Raw genomic sequence first — 22,931 nt, 5'->3', positions numbered from 1 at the left:
TTCAAAATGACATCCAGAGCTTGATGAACAACAATTATTTGACTGTCAGCGACGTCTGTGTGATTGTGCCAGTCTTTCATGATCCGCCCGTCAAGAGCGTGCCTTCAAAAGAGAATGTTGAGCCTCTAGTGATAAGGCTGCCCGAACCAGTACCTTATACTTCTACAAAGGCTATTCCTTACAAGTACAATGCCACATGAATCTTCTACAGTGCTGAGTTATCAATGCAATTACTGAAGAGGCGACTGGATGTAGTCCTAGGCCTATGTTTGTTATACCAGGAGGCATTGCGAGAAATTGTGATGCCATCAACATTCATTCAATCATGCATGTTTCCGAATAATGTGTCTTGTTGCTTAAGTGTTTTGTTTTTCAAAATAACCATCCTCTCGCTCTGCCCGAAGCGAAAGTGATATTTCTGGAAGGGCGTGTTTGTTTCGGCATCGCCGTTATCAACAAAAATCGTCGTTTCTTTCACGACTTTTATTTTTTAGTGATTTTTTTTCTTTTTTTCTTGGAAATAATGGTAATACCAGAAAAAACCAAAACATCTTTATTTTTCTTATCAATTTCAAAGAACTGCATAAAAGAAAAAAAAAAACCCTTTTCTAAAATCATTCAACCATTCTATGCAGTTTGAACCATAATAAACCCGTTGAACACAGTAATCCTACGGTTCCTTCAAATTTTGAATTCCCTGTGTATAAAGCCGAAGATGAAGAGGATGATGATATACCATATGAGATCACTCGACTGCTTGAGCAAGAATCAGCCTATTGTATGGAACGATGAATGCCAGGAAGCTTTTGATAGCATCAAGAATTACCTGCTGGAACCACCTATCCTTGTCCCTCCCGTGGAAGGAAGGCCTTTGATTTTGTATTTGTCAGTGTTTGATGAATCTGTGGGATGCGTGCTTGGTCAACAAGATGAGACTGGAAAGAAAGAACATGCTATCTACTATCTGAGCAAGAAGTTCACCGATTGTGAAACTCGGTATACAATGCTTGAGAAGACTTGTTGTGCTCTAGCTTGGGCTGCCAAACGCCTGCGTCATTATTTGGTGAATCATACAACTTGGTTGATATCCAGAATGGATCCGATAAAGTATATCTTTGAGAAAGCTGCTGTTACTGGGAAGATTGCACGCTGGCAGATGCTTTTGTCTGAATACGATATTGTGTTCAAAACTCAAAAGGCAATCAAAGGTAGCATTCTTGCCGATCATCTTGCTTACCAACCTCTTGATGATTACCAACCAATTGAGTTCGATTTCCCCGATGAAGAGATCATGTATTTGAAATCAAAAGACTGCGAAGAACCGTTGATTGGTGAAGGTCCAGATCCCAATAGCAAGTGGGGTTTAGTCTTTGATGGTGCTGTCAATGCTTATGGTAAAGGAATTGGGGCAGTCATTGTATCCCCGCAGGGGCATCACATTCCTTTTACCGCCCGAATTCTGTTCGAATGTACCAACAACATGGCTGAGTATGAAGCATGTATCTTTGGGATCGAGGAAGCAATTGACATGAGAATCAAACACCTCGACATCTATGGAGATTCCGCGCTCGTCATCAATCAGATAAAGGGTGAATGGGAGACCCACCATGCTAAGTTGATTCCTTATCGTGATTATGCGAGACGTTTGCTGACATATTTTACAAAGGTTGAGCTGCACCATATTCCTCGTGATGAGAACCAAATGGCTGATGCTCTTGCTACTCTATCCTCCATGTTTCGAGTAAACCATTGGAATGATGTGCCAATAATCAAAGTGCAACGCCTTGAAAGACCTTCACATGTGTTTGCTATTGGGGATGTGATCGATCAGGCTGGTGAAAATGTGGTTGACTATAGACCCTGGTACTATGACATCAAGCAGTTCTTGCTGAGCCGTGAGTATCCGCCGGGTGCTTCCAAACAAGACAAGAAGACCTTGAGAAGATTGGTCAGTAGATTCCTGTTAGATGGAGAGATTCTGTACAAGAGAAACTATGACATGGTATTGTTAAGATGTGTTGATGAACATGAAGCAGAGCAGTTAATGCATGATGTACATGACGGTACCTTCGGGACCCATGCTACAGGGCATACTATGTCAAGAAAGTTGTTACGAGCAGGTTATTACTGGATGGCTATGGAGCATGATTGCTACCAGTACGCCAGAAAATGCCACAAATGTCAAATCTATGCTGATAAGATCCATGTGCCTCCGCATGCTCTCAATGTTATGTCATCCCCATGGCCGTTCTCAATGTGGGGCATTGACATGATCGGAAGAATTGAACCGAAGGCTTCAAATGGTCATCGTTTCATCTTGGTGGCAATTGACTACTTTACTAAATGGGTTGAAGCAGCATCTTATACCAATGTGACCAAGCAAGTGGTAGCTAAGTTCATCAAGAACAACATCATCTGTCGATATGGTGTTCCCAGCAAGATTATTACCGACAATGGTACCAACCTGAACAACAATGTGGTGCAAGCTCTTTGTGAAGAATTCAAAATTGAGCATCATAACTCTTCTCCTTATAGACCTCAGATGAATGGTGCAGTTGAGGCCGCCAACAAGAATATCAAGAGAATTGTCCAGAAGATGGTAACCACTTACAAGGACTGGCATGAGATGTTACCCTATGCTCTGCATGGCTACCGCACTACCGTGCGCAGTTCAACAGGGGCAACCCCTTTCTCTCTTGTATATGGTATGGAAGCAGTTCTTCCTTTGGAAGTGGAGATCCCATCTCTCCGTGTGATCATGGAAGCAAAGTTATCTGAGGCTGAATGGTGCCAAAGCCGGTATGATCAGTTGAATTTGATTGAGGAAAAACGTATGGATGCCATGGCTCGTGGACAGTCATATCAAGCAAGAATGAAGACTGCTTTTGACAAGAAAGTCCATCCTCGAGGATTCAAGGTAGGGGAACTTGTATTGAAAAGGAGGGTAAGCCAGCAACCCGACCCAAGGGGCAAGTGGACGCCTAACTATGAAGGTCCTTATGTTGTCAAGAAGGCCTTCTCCGGTGGTGCTTTAATCCTTACACACATGGATGGTGTGGAACTTCCAAATCCAGTGAATGCCGATATAGTCAAGAAATATTTTGCCTAAAAATATGAAAAGAACAGCGTGGTAGGTCGAAAACCCGAAAGGGCGGCCTAGGCAAAAATGCGCTTCCCGGTGGATCGAAAACCCGAAAGGGCGGTCCAGGCAAAAATAAGGGACAAAAAAAATATATATGAAAAGCTCGCTGAGATTGTACACAACTCAGGCAAGAATGAGCGTCTCGATGAGCCGAAAACCCGGAAGGGCGGTTCATGCAAAAATGAGATTGAAACAAAAGGCAAGTAACTATATCTGACCAACCACCGTCCCCCTTGGGACATCTGCTGCTGTTAATGACTATCTTCATCTAAAGCTCCTACGCTTGCGAATTCAAAGTTTCCAGGAAGTGTAATGATTGCTGTGTTCAATGTACCACCAACCAATAAAATTACCATTTTCCAAGCTTTGTGAATCCGTGGAGTCATGCCTTTGGCTGACCACCACTCTTATACATCAATTTGAGCCTTTGCTTTTGTTTGAAAACTCTATTTTCTTCTACTTTCAAAGTTATATACAAAAATATTTTCTTTCTATTTTGATAATGACAATGCTTGAAACAAACATTTTGAAAATTGAAAACTTTTTGTCTATTTTGAAAAGCAAACCTGAGCAACAGGGTACATTCAAATGAAACATGCATGAGTGAGAGTATGTTGATGTCTATTTCAATATGTGTTACAAGCAGGTTCTCCTCCAGGATAGTCTGTGGTCAATGGCAAGAATGAAAAAACAGAATAAAAATGCATGAAAATAAACGAGCTCGCTAAGTTGAAAACCTGAAAGGGCGGCTTAGGCAAAAATGAGCACCCCGCTGGATTGACAACCCGAAAGGGCAATTCAGGCAAAAATGGGGCATTGAAAAGAATTTATTGCCCCGGTGGATCGAAAACCCGAAAGGGTGATCCAGGCAAAAATGGGATGCAATGAAAAATGAAAAAATGAAAATAAGAATATAACATGCAAAAAGCATTGACCACAGATGCAATGTCTACAACATACCCAGCGTTGAAATGCCCAGCACAACGGCGTTTTCCCCGGTGGAGTCTCTCAAGACTTTATCCCCCAGCAAGTTGCATACCTACCTGCCCTCAGCCATGGTTCCGATACGTCTCCCAACGACGTCATCTCCAAAGAGGATTTCCGAGAATGTGTAATATAGCACGAGCCACTACGTGCCCAATACTCTAATGTCTTGTCTTCCTCGTGAAACTGTGTCTACAAACTGCCAACAGTCATGCATTACAAGCATTCATACATGCATAATCATGCATATTACGTGCCCATGCATTTAATGAAACTGTTATATCATCCATGCATATTGCATTTCCAATATCAAACATCCGTCTCATTTCAATACTCATGTCAGGTTCTCTGTCAAAACCTTGTGAGCCAATAATATCGGTCAATTTCTACCTTTCAATTTAAATCGACGTCAAGCCAATCTCAATCTATATTTTGTCAAACAAACCAATCCCCGGTGAATATGTTTCCGTTTGGTCAAGTGGCTAGCTCAATCCAAGAGCAGCTTGTACCTGTCTATCTGTTTCTGTCCGGTGGAGTAACCAGTTCGCATCCAAGAACAAGCTCACACCTGTTTATTTGCCTTTGCTTTCGGTCGAGTGACCAGTTCGAATCCAAGAACAACTCGTACCTATCTACTTTTCCATGACCCCGGTCGAGTTACCAGTTCGAATCCAAGAACAGCTCGTACCTGTCTATGTGTCTATGATTTTGGGTCAAGTGGCTAGTTCAAGTCCAAGAACAGCTTGTACCCGTCTATCTGTTTCTGTTCGCTCAAGTGGCTAGCTCGATCCAAGAGCAGCTTGCGCCTGTCTATTTTGTATTTGTCTCCGGTGGAGTAACCAGTTCGCATCCAAGAACAAGCTCGCACCTGTCTATTTGCCTTGCTTTCAGTCGAGTAACCAGTTCGAATCCTTAAGAACAACTCGTACCTGCCAATTTTACATGTTTTCAGTCGAGTCACCAGTTCGAATCCATAAGAACAACTCGTACTTGTCAATTTTCTCTTTTTCCAGTCGAGTCACCAGTTCGAATCCGTAAGAACAACTCGTACTTGCCAATTTTCTCTTTTTCCCAGTCGGGTCACCAGTTCGAATCCATAAGAACAACTCGCACTTTCCAATATCCCCAAGTGAGTTACCAGTTCGAATCCATAAGAACAACTCATGTTTGTCCAGTAACCTCTATCCCCTGTGAAGTGACCAGTTCGAATCCATAAGAACAACTCGCAGTTGTCTGTTTGTTTCATTCCCGGTCAAGTGGCTAGTTCGAATCCAAGAACAGCTTGTACCTGTCCAACTTGTTTCTAGTTTCCCGTTGCTCTGCTATTCACTATCTTTGTCAATGTCTACCAATCCCGCAATGGATACGACGTATTTTGTTAATTCCAATCCCCATGGGGTCTTGCATTCATAATCCAAATGATGCATGGCATGCATATTATTTGAAAATGGGTAGGCGTATTTTTACGTCCAAACACAGTGCAAATGCTAATATTTAAGTGTCTTCGTCCTGTCAAGCCAAAGACTCCGTCTCTTGACTCTCCAGACAAAGAAACTTAAATAGGGGCAGCTGTTATACCCCGTTTTTGGACCTAAAAATACTAGGGCCCAATTTCATTTCAAACTTTGTCAATTATCAAATTTCAACTGCACAGTTCAATTTGTCTCTGCCTCGCAGTATTTTCAATCACAATTTTACCTATGTTTTTCTTGCATAAAACCTTTTAAAATGTCTTTACTTGTCTTGTAAGTCATTTAAAAGTGTCTCTGAATCATTACATTGCTTTTTTCTACAGTTTATTTCAAAATTTGCAAAAAGTCATACAGAAGGGTATTTTGGTCATTTCCTGCAGTGGGACCCATTTTCATCCTTGTGACTGTCTCTGAGTCTTTTCAAATTCATTTTTAACTTTCCATCAGTAAACCTTGCTAATTTCATTTCAAACTTGCATCTGAGTCAGTGTCGAGTCAATTTGGCTCTGTTTAGGTCATTTTTAGCCCTAGGGGCATTTTGGTCATTTCACATAAAATTTTGGCATGGGGAGGTTACTTTGAAGTACCTCATTTAAGCCATTGGTTCGTTTTAGTCCGTTTTGTCAGTTTTATTTTTTGTTTCACTTTACGTTTGGTCAAATTTTGTTTTTTATTCAAATTTTATTTTTAATTGCATTTTGGTCTCTCAATTGAGGTCCCAAAATTGCATTTTTTGTCCAAAACTGTTGTTATTTATTTCATTTCGAGTTTTTTAATTTTGCAGTCCAGTCCTTGTCATTTTCACAATTTGCAGATTGGTCCTTAAAATAGCAAGCAGCGCCCAAGTGAGCAAATCCAGATGTCACAATTCTATTGGCTCAAGTGTACACATGTCAGCTATAAAAGCATTGAGTCAGAATCAGAAGCATATAATCACACGCCAACTCATAAACACAAATTCAATTTTCTTTTTCCAGCAACTGAATCAAAACAGAAAAATTTCTCAGATTCATCAAGAACACCAAGAACAAAAACCCTAACCGTTTTCCAGAAACCCTAATTTTCATCAGAATCAACATTTTTTTTATCAATCCTCAGAGATTCGTGTGAATCTTCATCACCGGATTGAAGGTTTTCCTGCAATTCCAAGTGCGAGCTCACATTGAAGCAAGCTCAAGCACTGATCACAGGATTTCCTCGCGTGGATCTAAGAAACATTGAAGCAAGCTCAAGCACGTAATCACAGAGAAGCAGAGAAAGAGTCAGAGAAGATGAAGAATCTGGACCGGTGAAGCAAACAGAATCAAAATCATCAAGAACAGAATCAAGATTTCCAAAGATTTCCTCCATTAAAGGTTTCAACCAAAACCTTAGGTAAAACTCATAAACTTTCCTCAGAAATAATATCACTGTTAAACCTAAAAATCACGCAAGCAAAATAGATCCAAAATTTCCAGAATTCAAAGCCAAAACCGTAACCGTAAACACAAAACCTAGATCCATAAGGATCTAAGTTTTGAAAGCAAAAACAAACATCAAAGAGGTGTTAAACAACGAAATGATGTAGATCTTCAAGGATCTAAACGTTTTCTTTCAAAAAATCAAAATCAAATTCAAAGCCGTACGGCAAATTTCCAGATCTACATCGTTTCGAATTGAATTTGAAAAAACAACTGCTGGATTCGTGTTTAGGGTTAAAGGACGAATTGATTGATGAAGAAATTTTGAAATTCTGGAAATTTTAGGTCACCGGAGTTCTTGAACTCGCCGGAGAAGATGAAGTTTCCGGCGGACCTTCAAGGTCTCCGCCGTAGCTTCATCCTCGCCGGCGGCGAGGTTAGAGAGAAGTGAGAGGAGAGGGAAGTTTAGAGAGAGAAGGAAATGAAAGAAATGGACTGGACCGGTATCCATGTCCTTATATAGACGCGTGAACCGGTCCGGTTTATTTCGTTTTCATTTTGAACCGTAGGATCTAGGGTTTTCTCCTTTGAACGGTTGTGATGCATTGTTACCATATGCTTGATTTACGTTGCCACGCGCTGTGTGTTCTAAACCGTCAGATCTGAATCTGGATCAATCCAACGCCTCTGAAGCCTCTGGATGATCCAGGCCCAGTCTGTATTGGATTTTGGTTTGGGCTGGAAGTTTTTTACGTTTTTTGCTCTTTCTCTTTGCTACTTGCACCATAATTGCCTGCTGTTTGCACCCTTTGTTCATGCTAATTTTCACCAATAAATTCCAAGAAAATTACCATGTCATTTTACTATTTTTTCTTGATAAATTTCAGTGGCATTTTACTTGGAAAAGTTGGTAAAATTTTGGTGTTGATTTGTCAAGGGTTTTTACTATTTTAAGTCACTTTTCTCGCATTTTTACCCGTTACCTCGTGTGCATAATGTTCGTATTCGTCATGTTTGATTTGCATACTATTTCATATGAATTTTGCTACTGTTTGCTATGCATATGTCACTGTTTTGACGTATTGAGTTTTATTCTTGCATCATACGCATTATTCATCACACGTTTCCGGCTTATTTTCATCGTCACTCTACCGTCTTATGCCATACTTTCTTCTATCACTTTATGCCATATTCTTCTTTTACCATTTTCTACTAACATTTCCTTTCATGTTGATCACTTCATAGCACTTCATTATCTTCACTATTGTCTTCTTTAGTTTAGTTTTCTCTTTTACAAATTGTAATTCATTCGGTGATGTAATATTTTACCATTGGTTTGTAGCTTGGCAAAGAGGCCATAGAATGTATTTAGGAAATGTTGTAATATGGACTATGGACACTATGACGCACCGACACACACACACTCACCTTAGATGTATGCATAGGATTGTATGGTTAGATAAGCGCTTAGGTTTCAAACACTTAGAGAAAATCCATCTTTTTTTTAAAGAAAAAACAATTGAACTTCACTTCAAAAAATTTCATAATAAATATGAAGTCAACACTTCATTTTTTTCCTTTCTTTTTTTTTTCTTAAGAAAAATTCAATTCATCTTAATCATTTAGACTTTCTTTTTAATCACTAATCAAACCTCACTTTTTTGCTAAATCTAATGCTCATGAAGCCTCCCAATCTCCTTCTTCAAAACCTTTTTTTCAAAACTTAAAACCAAACAATTAAAACAAAAAACAAGTTTTTTTAGCAAGAACTACGAACGGTTTTGATCCCTTAAAAGGGTACGTAGGCAATGAGTCAAAACTCATCCAAGCCGAAATAAAAATCAAATTCTACTTCTTCTCACCCCCATTCTTAACTAATCACACCTTCTTTTTTTACAAATAAGCAATAAAACTAAAGCGTAGAAATCAACTTAGGAAAGCGGTTCTTATGGAATACCATAATCGCTCCGGGTGCCTAACACCTTCCCGTAGCGAAAACGACCCCCGAACTTAGAATCTAAGGGTTTTTTCTCAATTTTTCCCTTCCCAAGAAAAAAGAGAGATATCAACGGTCAAAAGGTTCAAGTCCAATTAATGGCTTGGCACCCGAAAACCATGATAACAGTACTCTACCTCAACTAGCAAATGCGTACATCCCACTATGTCTTCAACCTTGAAACTCCACCTCAACAGGTAGATCATGAGTATTCTTACCACCGCCTCTCCAGGCTGATGTTGAGTGTTTAACGTCTCTCCAGACGACCACCGCTCCACTAGGCATCAATCCCAAGGTGAGACACATCACCTTCTTCATCCTCCAAACAACACCACACCATCAGAGCACTCGCATCCTCAAGATGCAACTTAATGTTCTCCAAATCACCAATGATTTTGTTGAACTTCACAAGTAGCTCCATGATAGCCTTATACTTTACCATCTTGAATAAGTAAAGTTGTTGCTTTAGGACTTGCCGATGAGCCAAAGACTTTATCATATACAAAGATTCCAACTTTGCCCACATCGATGCCGCGGTTGCTTCCTTTGCTACTTCTCTCGAAACTTTATCCCCGAGGCACAAGACAACGGCACTCCTGGCCTTGTCCACCATCTCGGTCTTCTCCGCTCGTGACATGGTGACCGGTAACGAACCTTCACCCTTCAAAGCTTTCTCACACTTTTGCTGTATTAACACCGCTTCCATCTTTACCTTCCATAACCCGAAATCGTTATCTCCGGTAAACTTCTCGATATCCCACTTTGAACCCATGGTACTTAATTATCCTTCGACCCTTGCCCCACGGTGGGCGCCAATTGTTGTGAATCTGATCAAAAATCACACCAATAACAACTTGATGTGTGGAGCAAGGGATAATCAAGCAACCAAAATCAAAGAGAAATCAATGAGTTACAAGAATAAGTCTCCCGCCTAATTCTACCCAAAGTCCCAATCTCTTCCCGTAACCAAGAGACTCCAATCCTAATAGTGTTTCCCAAGGTGAATCAACCCACAAACCCTAGTGTTTGTTCCGAAGAGACAAACTCTATACAAACCCTAGTTTTGTTGTTGCTTTTCTAAACCCTTGTTTCAGCCCCCTCTATCTCAAAGTTTGCTTTGATACAAGGTCTATATTTATAGTAAAAGTCTTGCTTAAAATCTGTAACAAATCTGCACCCAAAAATATGTTTATGTTTTTGCTGCCAGCGCACCATCGTGCCACGATTTTTCCAGTGCCTTGCCCAAAAAACTAAAACCTCCATCGTGCCACGTTGCCCAGCTGTCGTGCCACGATTCTGCAGAAATCTAATTTTAAGTTAACTCTCACAGCCATGATAGTGTCTCTTTCTCCTTTTCCATTGATGGAATCGACAATTTACATTCTAATATCAAAATAACCCGATGTTATTATACAAGTTTCATCCAATGACACACAAAAGCGATTAACATATAAAATAAAGAGGGGGAATAAATGTGATGTTATTATTTAAGTTTCATTCAAGAGCTATAAATTTACAGTTTGTCAGGTTGACGTACTTGTGAGTGTCGTGCCAACAATCATTTTCCTTTAATAAAAGTCACATCGACAATACGACTTGAGTGTCACGTCAATCAATGATGTCTTTTTATAGTGAATTTGAACAAAATTTGTAACGGACCGGTATTACCAAATCACAAGGGGAGATAAATTAATGGAACAAAATCGTTCGAAAAAAATGAGGTGCCAAAATTACAAAACTATGATACTTAAGAGACCGAAAGTACACTCAAATTAATCTTCTAATGTAAAATGTCTTCAACTAAAAGATTTTAAATTATCTTCAGTGACAATTATCTTCATTTTTTTTTTTTAAATATTTATTAAATATTTATAAACTTATAACAAACAAATTATAGAATTTGCTTGCAGCAATATTGAGATAAGGTTCACTATATCTTTGTTCTTTCTGACCGACCTCCAAGCAGGGCAAATCTATATCACCACCGCCATTGTACAAGTTTGTCTCGTATAAATTCACAAACATTGTAACAATAGTGATATTTGAACAAAAATGGATTCTTATTCTCCCTCTACGCATATACAACAAAAGCCTCATGCTGTATTTGTACCATTTCCAGTACAAGGTCATGTGAACCCTTTCATGCAACTTGCCAAACTCTTTCGTTGCAAAGGTTTTCACATAACCTTTGTGAACACTGAATTCAACCACAAACGTTTGATAAAATCGCTTGGACAAGACTTTGTGAAGGGTCTACCAGATTTTCAATTTGAGACTATACCCGATGGTTTACCAGAATCTGATAAAAATGCAACACAAGATGTTGTACCGTTGTGTGAAGCAAGTAGAAAAAACTTTCACGCTCCTTTGAAAGAGCTTGTGAAAAAGCTCAACACTTCTTCACCACATATTCCAGTTACTTGCATAATTGCTGATGGATTTTCGGGCTTTGCTGGAAAAGTGGCAAAGGATTTGGGGATTCAAGAACTAGTGTTTTGGACTGCTTCTGCTTGTGGCATGTTGGGATATTTACAGTACGATGAGCTTGTTGAGAGGGGAATTATTCCCTTCAAAGGTAAGTTAGTATCTCTTTCTGATTGTTTTCTGCATATATATGAAGCACGGACACATCTATGACTAGACTTGTTGCGGTGTCCGCAACCTGTATGACACTCCTTCGACACATCTCATATATATCTGTAAGAGTCAAAGATGTGTTTAGAAGTAAAATCCAATGATTACAACATTTTAGCTTTTAAATGGATAAATAAATGTCAAATATTATATATAATGTTATGTTTTAAAAGTTTTTTAAATGCACATGTATGTATTTTGATACTCGATTTAGATCTTTTATAAATAATTTAATATATATGCAGTGGTGTCAATGTCCTTTGTTTTGTGCATTAGCGATGTTATGCTTCATACATAGCTTCATTTTCAAAATATTTTTTTATGCAACAAAACTGAAATTAAAATACATAAAAGAAGAGTTCAAAATTTCACTCTTCATTCAGTACTAAAGACAAGTTCTAATGAAGTTCATTATTACATTTTCCCTTGTGTGATATATTTTGAAATTCTTTCGGAATCCCACATTGCTCGGGTTCTAGGCTTGTTGGATGTAGAAAATGTTTTAAAGATTGACTAATTCAAACAAGATGACATCCGTTCAAGTTTATATTGTGAAACTTTATTCCCTTTAACTTACTTTAATCAAATTTTTAGGTGAAACTTTTATTGATGATGGCACCTTGGATACAAGTCTAGATTGGATCTCAGGAATGAAAGATATCAGACTAAAAGATCTTCCAAGCTTCATGAGAATCACCGATCTAAGTGATATTTTGTTTGATTTTGTGGGCTCCGAGACACAAAATTGTTTGAGATCATCGACAATAATCATTAACTCGTTCGAAGAATTGGAAGGTGAAACCCTTGACACCCTTAGGGCCAACAATCCAAACATATATAGCATTGGCCCGATTCACATGCTTGGTAGACATTTTCCTGAGAAAGAAAAAGGTTTTAAAGCAAGTGGTTCGAGTTTATGGAAATCTGACCCGGAATGTATAAAATGGTTGAGTAAATGGGAACCTTGCTCAGTACTATATATTAATTATGGAAGTATAACTGTTATGACAAATCATCACTTGAAAGAATTTGCTTGGGGAATAGCAAATAGTAAATTACCTTTTTTATGGATATTGAGACCAGATGTAGCAATGGGTGAAGAGACTTCAACTTTGCCACAAGATTTTCTAGATGAGGTTAAGGATAGAGGATACATAACTAGTTGGTGCTATCAAGATCAAGTGCTTTCTCATCCATCAATTGGGGGATTCTTAACTCATTGTGGTTGGAATTCTACACTTGAAACTATTTCCTATGGTGTGCCTACTATTTGTTGGCCTTTCTTTGCTGAGCAACAAACAAATTGTTGGTATTTATGCAAGTCTTGGAAAATAGGGATGGAAATTAACCATGATGTTAAAAGGGATGATATAACAGAACTTGTTGTGCAAATGATGGAAGGAGAAAAGGGAAAAGAAATGAGACACAAGTGCTTGGAGTGGAAGAAGAAAGCTAGAAAAGCTACTAATTTGGGTGGATCATCATACAATAATTTCCAGAAGTTAATCAAAGAGGTTCTTCATCATAAAGCTATTTGAGTCCCAAATACAAGTCTAGTATATGGTCTATATATTTTGTTGAGATGCGACATCGACATTTCTGTTCTATTACTTTTAGCTAAACTATTTCCACTTAATAAGGTCTTATTAATGTTAGTTCTTAATATTAACTATAAGCAATATTTTCTGGGATATTTTTTTTACTTAATTAATCATTATACGATTGATATTAATAAATCTTCTGGAGAATGTGATACTAATTTCTAAGAATAGAATAGAAGTACATAGAAGTAATCATTTATCATAATGATCAAGTGTAAAAATGTCTTGAAAATCTTAAATCCTTTAGTGTTCCATCCATCACAATTATTCTCCTCTGGTAATACCATCATATATGTTTTTTTTTGCTATCCACAGAGGTAGTGTCTTTCTCCTTTTGCATCGATGGAATCGACAATTACAATCTAATATAAAAAATAACCAGATGTTCATTGTGAATTTGAATCCACAGAGGTGACAAAATTACTAAATGTTAATATATGCATGAATTGATATATCAAATTTTATTGGCGGAAAATGCCTTTTTAAGATCAACCCATTCATCTTCAATTTTCTTCTTATTGGATAAGGCCACTTTGTAAGAAGTTTCAGAATCTCTCAAATTTATCAAGACAGTCTTGCATTCTGGAAGCCAATGTTGTGCAACCTCTGTCTTAAGGTTGCTATTTATCACTTCAAAATGCTCAACCTCCTTCTTCACCTTGGCTCTAAGCTCAACAAGACCACTTAACTTTTGTTCTAACTCAACAATCTCAGAATTGATCTTTTCAAATTGTATTTTACCTCGAGATATTTCAGAAATAATTTGGGATTCTCTGGCTTTGGAACTTTCCAATTTCTTTGATATAAGTGACCTTGATTGAAGCAGTTGATCATAATCTTGAATAGTATTTTGAGCACTCGCAAATTTGACATCAACCCCTTCAATGAAAGTTCTTAACTTGCAAATGACATGATGAAGCCTAATAGGGATTTGATTTGCAAATTGGCCAAGTTGTTCCAAAATTTGATGGAACTTTTGCTTCACTTCATCGTCTGAAGAGAGAATTTCAAGTGGTGTCTCCAAAAGGGTTTCTAAATTTTCAAAAATAGCTGCAACATTTGAAGCTTGGAGCACTGAAACAGTTGTTGAGTCAGTGCACATAGGAGACAACTTATAACTATCATGTAACAAACTTTCTAGTTCGGAAATCGGATCCCAAGAGTCTGATTCAAGGTGCGGACTGTCGATCTTCACATGACTACTATCAACTCTGTCCAACATCACTTGCTCATTGTTGGTCAAGTCTTCTTCTTCTGACACCACTTTAATAGTCTGGTTTGGGTCCTTGTTGGAAGCTATTACAGTGTCAAACTGAGACAAAAAGATTCAATAAAAACCAAGGAAATTTTATTACATATCCTATAATTAGAGAGAGGGGTTATATATTTGATATAAAATTTCAATCAAGTGGTCAATTTTGTAAAATATGTATATGATAGAGTTATATGCAAAGTTGTAGGAATACGAAAGAAAAAATACTTATGTAATTTAGCTGAAAATGAGGAATGGTAGCACTGATTTATGCAGATGAGTGGCTTACTTGATTCGTAGGTGCTGAACTTGTATTTGTATAGCAAGCATTTAATTTTTTGACAGAACTTGCATAGCATTCCTCTTCCTCCAAACATTGTGGTTTTCTCGTGCAACCATTTATATTTGTTGCTGTTGGAACTGAAGCAAACAAAAATACAAGATTAATAAGTAATTTTTCCGTTGATTAGCCTTTTGATTGCTCTAGAAAAATTAAACTCAATTAGTAATAGAGAATATCGATAGAGCAAAGATTTCAATACATACCTACAAAGATGTGAGACGAAGACGTTTTATTGGAGTCTAGTTTTTCGTCTTTAATGCAAGTCGCAACCGTAACTTGATGTAATTTCTTAGTCTGGTCCTCTTCATTTACATGATAAGATCCAATTTCTGTGACTTGCAACTCATTCATCTCATCATAGTTGTTGGATTCTTCTAAGTGATAAAGTGGTAACACCCCACAACCTTTTATCCTCTCTGTTGACCATTCTCCCTCCTCATTTTCAAGTGAAAATTGAAAGGACATGTTGTAAGGATTATCCCACCCTCCACGTTTTTGTATTTGGCCATGCAAAGAAATGTGTGTAGCACCACCTCTAATATCAAGATACCAAAGAAACACGTGATCCCTAACCAAATGTAAATTACCCAAAGAGGTAGCTTTTCCACCTATGTATTTTGAATTTTGGTAAATGTTGCACTGAATAGCTCCGTACTTGTCATTTGACTTGGAAAGGACCAGGCACAACACAAAACCGTATAAACCAGATTCAGGAAGATGCCCAACTGTTACTTCAGAAGTTGAACACTGAGGATGATTTTCTTCAGAACAAAAACTAAATCTTTTAGGAACATGAGTTCCAGGGAAGAACACAGATTGAGGATATGGTTGAGGTTTCGATCTATGTTCAAAGGGTATGTCCAATGTAGTAAGGTCAGTGACAAGAGAAATGCAGTTAATAGCACTAAACAATCGCAGTGACGGTGGAAAGTCAGACACAGATACGGACACGAGTTTCTTGCAGTAGTCTAACCTTAGTTCTTTGAGGTTGTTGAGATTTTTTATGTTTGGTGTCAAACTCTCAACATTGCTTCCACTTAGCCTTAAGCGTTGCAACGATGATAATAAACCAATGTTGTCAGGTAGTGCCTTTAAGTTGCAACAGTTTTCCAAATTCAGCGAGGTTAAAGTTGATTGCCATGCTTTGATGTTGAAATAGAGATTTGATGCATTGAGTTGTTTGCACCCAGAAAGGACCAGAGTATTAAGAGATCCAATTTCTATATAGTTTTCAATATTGTCCCCAAAACCTAGAAGATTGTCACAATTGTGTAGATCAATCATCTTCAGTTTCTGGCAACACCAAATTGACGAGGGCAATTCTTCGATAGATGTACCTATTCGATGCAAAATATTACTTCCATTAGTTAGTTAGACTAATTAGTTAATCACAATTCTCTCATTATTCAATATATATTTTATCAATGACTTCTATCAAAAGTATTATTCGTACCATCGAGCCAAAGATTCTTGAGATTGTTAGAGGTGACTGAAAATTCTCTGAGAGATGAGCAGTTGCTGAGTGTGATGCTTTGGAGAGACTCTAAATGATTGTCAGTCTGAAGACTTGTAATCTTTTTACAACCTTCTAATTCGAGATCTTGAAGCTTGTCGAGTGATAAAATAGAAGGATGGATTTCACGCAGATTTTTACATTGGGAAAGTGATAATCCTTCCAAATTCTTAGCCATAGACAAATCTGGTACCTCAACCAGCTCTTTGCAGAATCTAAGGTCAATTTCCTTCAAATTCACAAGATTCTAAAAAGGAAACATAAAAGTAGAATTAGCAACGGAAAATTAACGTGAATAGTATAAAAATATTTGTTGTGAATTTTGACTCAAATCACACCAATAAACTTAGATTTGTTAAGCAAACATCAATAACAATTAAGAAACCGAACAGTCCAAGCAACAACGTGTAAAGTAAATTCACAATAAAGAGAGTTGAGAAACAAAACACATCAAGATTTTATTACCCAGTTCAGTTCAAAATGATCTATATTTGGGGAAGAGATCAACATTTATACAATCCACTATGAATGAGTTTCTTAGAAAGAGATACAAAGAGATTGCAAAGACTTGGTTCAACAAATTCTCGAAGAATAACCTAATTTCTACCAATTTTCCATTATATTTCCATAAATACGAGACTCACCACCCAAAATGTTTACAATGTGTTTCTCAACCCAATAATTTCACCTCAAAAGACATAGCTTTTTCTCAAGAGCCCCCGCTCTAAGTTCTCTAAGATTATTCAACAAAACGATGAAAGAATGCTTAAATTGTCATTCATGATTGCAACAAATTGCCTCCGGCCAAAACAGGATCTCCTATGAGTTTCATGATTTCTAACTATCTCCTCTTTTTGATAAACCCTAGTTTTGCCTCAATCTCACCTCTCATGTGTTTCCACCCCACCCCACAGCACCCCATGAATCCTTCAACGACCCTTTTCCAAGAGTCCCATCTTTTAGTTTCCCAAGATTCACATCATTCCACACACTCTCAAAAACTCAAAATCTAAGCCTTGTATATATTACATGACTATCTCATTACACCACTTAATTTAAGCATCATTCTCATAATCAATACAATTTCTATTTTACTTGTACAATACAATATCTATTTTACTTTCTACACTTTTCTCTTATCCATATTTTCTATTTAGAATTGTAATAAAAATTGATTTTATTTTTTCTCGACAGTAGTTTCTATCGATAATTTTTTTCTTTCAAGTGAACAAGAAATCAAAGCAATCTAAACTCCTCTCCCAAGCTGTGTACAAGAGAAAGCAATCACATTCTTACATGAATTCATTTATACTATAATTACCTGAACTCCGTCCCAAAGCTTTTGAAGGTTGCTATAAGGCATGCAAAGCTCTACAAGCAAGTTAGCATCGAATTTTAATGGCAAAGACTTCAGACAGTATCTATGCCACTCAAGGTACCTCAATTTGTCAGACAATGAGTCCAGACCTTCAGGAAGATATATATTACTTGTCCCGTTGTACTTCCCATAATAGAATTTAAGAAATCTCATCTCTGACATTTTTGAAAAAGAATTAGAACTCAAATGTAGATCCTCAATTTTAGACACATCTAAAGTTATGCCTTCCACAGATTCAGTTCCCTGGAAGAAGAAAAAAATATTAATATTCAGTGACAAATGATAATGAACGTAGCAATTAGACCGCGAATGCATGTGTGGATCCTATACGGCAATTGTTGTAGGGGATCCAAGTCCAAATTAGACCACATTTCTACAATTAATACACAAATTAATTGTAAAAAAAAAAAAAAAACACAAATTAGCAAATATTCGTGCATGAATGCATTTTCAAAATACTATTTTACAACGTCAAAAAAAAAAAAAAAAAAACTATTTTACCGACCCTATTATATTTCAGTACATCGTACACTTCCTTGGGATCCCACAATCGACTTCTGCTTCCAGGATCTTTGGGAGATTCTTGATGAACAATATTCCAACCCATTTCTTGTATTAAGTCGTGCATTTGTATCGTACCCTTATTTGAAATGGTTACAAGAGACTTTTCGACAAGGTCATCTATCCTAATGCCCGGGAAGAAATTACAAGCTTTCAAAAAGCTTGTCACGCGATCTTTAGATTCTCCTTTGACGAAGCATGCTATGTCTAGAAATATGTTTTGTTCATCACTATCTAAGTCATCATAACTCAATTTTAACACATTCTGAATTTTCATTTCTGGAATCTTCTGGAGTTTTTCCAATTCATTTTTCCATGCTTCTTTACTTCTTGAACGAAGACGTGCACCCAAAACTTTTAAAGCCAAAGGATTGCCTTTGCAATAGGCAATAACACTTTCTGAGAGCTCTTCATATCCACTTTTAGGATGCTTTTCTTTGAATACAGTCAAACAGAAAAGCTGAAGAGAGTTGTGCTTATTCAATTCCTTGACCTCGTATATTTCATCAACATTGCTAGTTATATGCTTATCTCTGGTTGTTACAATCACTCTACTTCCTGGTCCCAAACATTCATAATCACTGTCACTGATTAGATCATCTAACTGCTCTGAGTTAGCCACATTATCCAAAACAATAAGAACTTTTTTACGTCTAAGCCTATTGTTAACATGACGGTATTCAACTTTGGGTACATCAACATGGAGATTCTCTTCCTCTAACAGCTCTGAAAAAAGCTTGTTGCGCAAGAAATCTATACTATTCTTTTCTGTTTGTTCCCTTACATTGGCCAAAAAGCAATGACCTTCAAATTGAGAAAATAGTTTGGCATGTAAAGCAATTGCTAGGGTGGTCTTCCCTATGCCACCCATGCCCCATATCCCAATCCTTTTAACTTCTTTTGATCCCATTTCTAATAATGATTTAACACCTTCATAATTTTCCTCAATCCCAACCACTCCCTTCAACTCAATTGGTTGAACAAAATTCAGTCGTTGCAAAATGTCTTTAACAATGTCTTTGATGAATTGAGATTCAGACCTGACATGGAAATGGTCACAAGTGTAACGAAATGAATATCAATTTAATTCAAAAAATTAAAAAGAGAAACAAAATGATATGTACAATATCAAACTTTCTCCATCCCACGTTGATTAGTTTTTTTATCAAGACGGTGATTAGTTGTTATATTAGAAAAAAGATGCAGCAAAATAAGTTTTTTTTTGGTATTGACCGGAGTTTGAACCCGGACCTTGCATATATTATACATCGTCCCCTACAAACTGAGTTAAGCTCCGCAAAATAAGTTTTATTTTCAATGTAATGTTAATTATTTAAAAAAAAAATAAAATCAACCCTTAAAAAAAAAGAACCAAAAAATGGCAAAAAGAAAAGTAACTTTGTAAAAAATAAAATAAAAATCGGTACAGGTGATTTTGCAAAAAAAAAAAAAAAAAAAAATCTCTTTACGATTTTCTTTATCTTTTTACAAGCTTTACGACTTTTGGTAACATGTATGCATTGACCTTGAGTGACATTTAATATAGGACAACTGATGTATATATTTTCCACTTTTTTAGCCTCACAAATATTATCGTATGATAAATAGTTTATCATTTTATATATCATATTGAAAAGGTCATTGTTGAAATGGACGTAAGTGCATAAAAATCAGAAAAAACCATCGTTTACTTAACATTCAAATTCGCAATTTTTTTTTTGGTCATGAAACTTGCATTTTTTTAACAGCACATGAAGTATTTTATTGAAATAAAAACAAGTGGTACTAAATTTTCACGGTGAATCAAAGTACAAATATTACCTCTCCCCTAAAAAAAATATGAAACCTATTCAAAACTATACCAACAAGATCACCTTAACATACAGCCGAATGGTAACATACCATTCAAATTTCTACCCAAAAACCAATTTCAAGATAAAAAAAAAATGGCTAATGTTGATTATTACGGAAAAGTAAATAACAAAAGAGAAGAATGACTATGGTTCGTTGATTATACATTCACCCACCGCATGATTTCCGTGAAACGTGGAGATTACAGAGTTGAGTCCTTTAGAATGTTCCACATGTGCATTCTTGTCTTTCGTGTCTCAATTCTTTCGTAACATTTAGCATCACTCAAAAAAAATTATTGCCTCAACCACCTCCCTCACTTTGTATGATCTCGTTCAAATAAAACAACTTGAAAAGGAAAGGACACATGATTTGAAGTACAATTTTTATCATGTTGTGTATGAGAAGTTCATATACAGCTATATATGAGCCTATAAAAAAACTTGATATATGAAAATATGAGAAAATCAAAAAACTATATATATTTTTTGATTGTTCAAAAAAAAAAAAAACTATATTTAAGTTATTTAATTGAAGGATGAATTGTTTGCAAAAATCCGAATTCAAATCTAAATAAAATAATTTTTCACTAGACTTAATTACTTATGGCCGAATTTTGGATTGTCAGACTCAAATACCTTCTCCATAAAATCGAAGGGTTTAGAAAGAAGTTAACTTCAGAGATTAAAGAAAGCTGCAATTGAAAAATATGATGGAAAACCCTTTGGCTGCATGAGAAACAAGATTGAATGAATATGAATATAAAGTCTTATATATATATATATATATATATATATATATATATATATATACCTATAAGTTTGAAAGTCCCATCCAGCCAAATTGGCAGCTTCTGTGACAGCACTTCTCCAATTGAACACCCTATTTTGACTACTGTTGCTCATGAGATCTGACTCATGTTTTGCAAACCATTTCTTGTACGTTCCTCTCTGATTTCTCACATGTGATGGATCTATTTTATAGAACACAGGTATCACAATTTGTCCCCGATCTTTCTTACATTCCATGATCTTCACAATTTCATCCAAACACCACTTGGATGAAGCATAGTTTTCTGAAAATATGACAACAGAAACATGTGACTCTTCAATGGCTGTGATGAGTGATGGCCCTATCCCCTCTCCTTTTTCAAGCCTGTAGTCTATATATGTTTCAACTTTCTTTTGGTTCAATGCTTCACAAAGATGGCTTGTGATGTTGTCGCGAGTATCTTCACCTCGAAAGCTAAGAAAAACATCATATTTTTTAGGAGACGGCATCAGAGAAGAAGAAGAAGAAGCAGCAGCAACGTTGATCATTTTTGACAGATTTGTTAACTTGTTTGCTTACACTTAGGAAAAATGAGTATTCTGCTCTAACAAATTAGATAAGACGTAGGAGTAAAGCAGGGGCGGAAACACATTCAATGCTGTAGGGGATTGACCTATCCAAAATTTATAAGTCTTTCTCATTTATTTCTTTGTCGATCGCTAACAATTTTTACAATAATGATTGAGCACTTCAACTTTTCCGGTACTCATTTAATTAACATCTTATTTTATCTACTCCCTCCGTCACTATATGTAATTCCCCTTTGTTTTTTTTCCACATTTCTTAAGAAAAGTTATCAGTGTAATTAATATGTCTGTTTTGTGTATTAATATTACCAAATTGACCTTGTTTATATCATGTGTATTAAATTTGACTTTTCAAATTTCAAAACAAGTTAGTAGTATTAATTATAGGTATGTTTAGAAAAAAAATAATAATAAATACATCTATTAATTTGAAAATGAGATTATATTTAGAGAAAAAAATAAAGTCAAATAAGTGTTTAGATATAGGGACGGAGGAAATATATCTCTTTCATCATATTATATCACCAATACATTACATCTATCATATAACTCTCAGTTTCACTTTTGTTCTCTCTCATTCAATTGTGTATACACTCATACGAAATGTACATCGAGTATTTTCTAAATTTTTATGTTGAGTAATGATATTTGTACAACAAATATCATTTTAGTGACGCATTCTTTTTCTTTCTTTTTATTGGTTAAAAATAATAGAGAGACAAAAAGAAAGAGAAAGTAAGAACATAATAAGAATATGAGAGTGTTGCTCAAAAAATTTCCTAAAATACACGTTGATATTAATATAAAAATTGTTGTTTAGTTTCTTAATAACGCTAGTATACAAATTGTTCTTTAGTTTTTTTTTTTAGCACGTGTAGGAAGTTTCGACAGTTGTTTATAAGAGTGACTTATCGTTGTTGACAGTGGCGTTGCCAGGACCCCGAGTCAGCGGGTTCAAACTTTTGAACTTTAATTATCAATTGAAATAATCATAAAAATCATCTATTGAAAATTATATTGTAATGATTGTAAAAGAAAGAAAATATAGCAGACTCAAATTGTATATTGAAAAAATTATACCAATGCATATTTTTTATCTTTAATATCTTAAATTATCTATTAATAAAATTATGAAAATTTTACATTTTGAAAATATTCATCTAGACGAATACAACAACAACTTATATAATTTATCTTTGTATATTAAAATGATCAAAGTATGTAAGGTCAATAGTGCACAATGTCAAACATGTCATCTAATACGGGACAAAGGGAGTATGACTTTTAGTTTCGACCAATTTTTTAAAAGATCGCTTTTGTTTTTTATGATCAAGTATCACCAATTTAGTTGGACAAAATTCATTTGGATAAAATTTTGCAAATATAATCGATAAAGAGAGTTGAACCTACACAATTATGTTGTATGAATAAAAATTTTATCGATTG

The 22,931-nt window shown here is 36.1% G+C and overlaps 3 protein-coding genes across 3 annotated transcripts; 1 reads left to right on the top strand and 2 right to left on the bottom strand.

Annotated features, from left to right (window-relative positions):
* Window positions 1–10,904: 10,904 nt before the first annotated feature.
* Window positions 10,905–13,319, top strand: LOC25491120 (linamarin synthase 1). The gene is made up of 2 exons (XM_013605631.3): window positions 10,905–11,569; window positions 12,223–13,319. The coding sequence occupies exons 1-2, from the start codon at window positions 11,047–11,049 to the stop codon at window positions 13,164–13,166; spliced, it is 1,467 nt and encodes a 488-aa protein (XP_013461085.2). The 5' UTR covers window positions 10,905–11,046; the 3' UTR covers window positions 13,167–13,319.
* A 169-nt stretch (window positions 13,320–13,488) lies between these two features.
* On the bottom strand, window positions 13,489–14,562 carry LOC112420046 (uncharacterized). The gene has a single exon (XM_024778649.2). It carries the CDS (start codon window positions 14,449–14,451, stop codon window positions 13,684–13,686), a length of 768 nt encoding a protein of 255 aa, XP_024634417.1. The 5' UTR covers window positions 14,452–14,562; the 3' UTR covers window positions 13,489–13,683.
* A 187-nt stretch (window positions 14,563–14,749) lies between these two features.
* LOC25491119 (disease resistance protein RPV1) lies at window positions 14,750–21,653 on the bottom strand. The gene is made up of 6 exons (XM_024778966.2): window positions 20,941–21,653; window positions 18,239–19,316; window positions 17,659–17,958; window positions 16,278–16,584; window positions 15,028–16,161; window positions 14,750–14,901 (listed from the first exon to the last, which is right to left on the bottom strand). Exons 1-6 carry the CDS (start codon window positions 21,444–21,446, stop codon window positions 14,750–14,752), a joined length of 3,477 nt encoding a protein of 1,158 aa, XP_024634734.1. The 5' UTR covers window positions 21,447–21,653.
* Window positions 21,654–22,931: the final 1,278 nt, after the last annotated feature.

Source organism: Medicago truncatula, chromosome 3, assembly GCF_003473485.1.
Source record: "Medicago truncatula cultivar Jemalong A17 chromosome 3, MtrunA17r5.0-ANR, whole genome shotgun sequence".
NCBI lineage: Eukaryota > Viridiplantae > Streptophyta > Magnoliopsida > Fabales > Fabaceae > Medicago > Medicago truncatula.
This window is presented reverse-complemented; position numbering and strand designations above follow the sequence as displayed.

Coding starts and splice junctions, on each gene's coding strand:
- LOC25491120 (XM_013605631.3), top strand. CDS start 11,047: ATGGATTCTTATTCTCCCTCTACGCATATACAACAAAAGCCTCATGCT. Junction 11,570..12,222: donor GGGAATTATTCCCTTCAAAG/GTAAGTTAGTAT, acceptor TCAAATTTTTAG/GTGAAACTTTTATTGATGAT.
- LOC112420046 (XM_024778649.2), bottom strand. CDS start 14,451: ATGTTGGACAGAGTTGATAGTAGTCATGTGAAGATCGACAGTCCGCAC.
- LOC25491119 (XM_024778966.2), bottom strand. CDS start 21,446: ATGATCAACGTTGCTGCTGCTTCTTCTTCTTCTTCTCTGATGCCGTCT. Junction 17,959..18,238: donor ATCCCAAGGAAGTGTACGAT/GTACTGAAATAT, acceptor TTCTTCTTCCAG/GGAACTGAATCTGTGGAAGG. Junction 16,585..17,658: donor AGCTTTGGGACGGAGTTCAG/GTAATTATAGTA, acceptor TTTCCTTTTTAG/AATCTTGTGAATTTGAAGGA.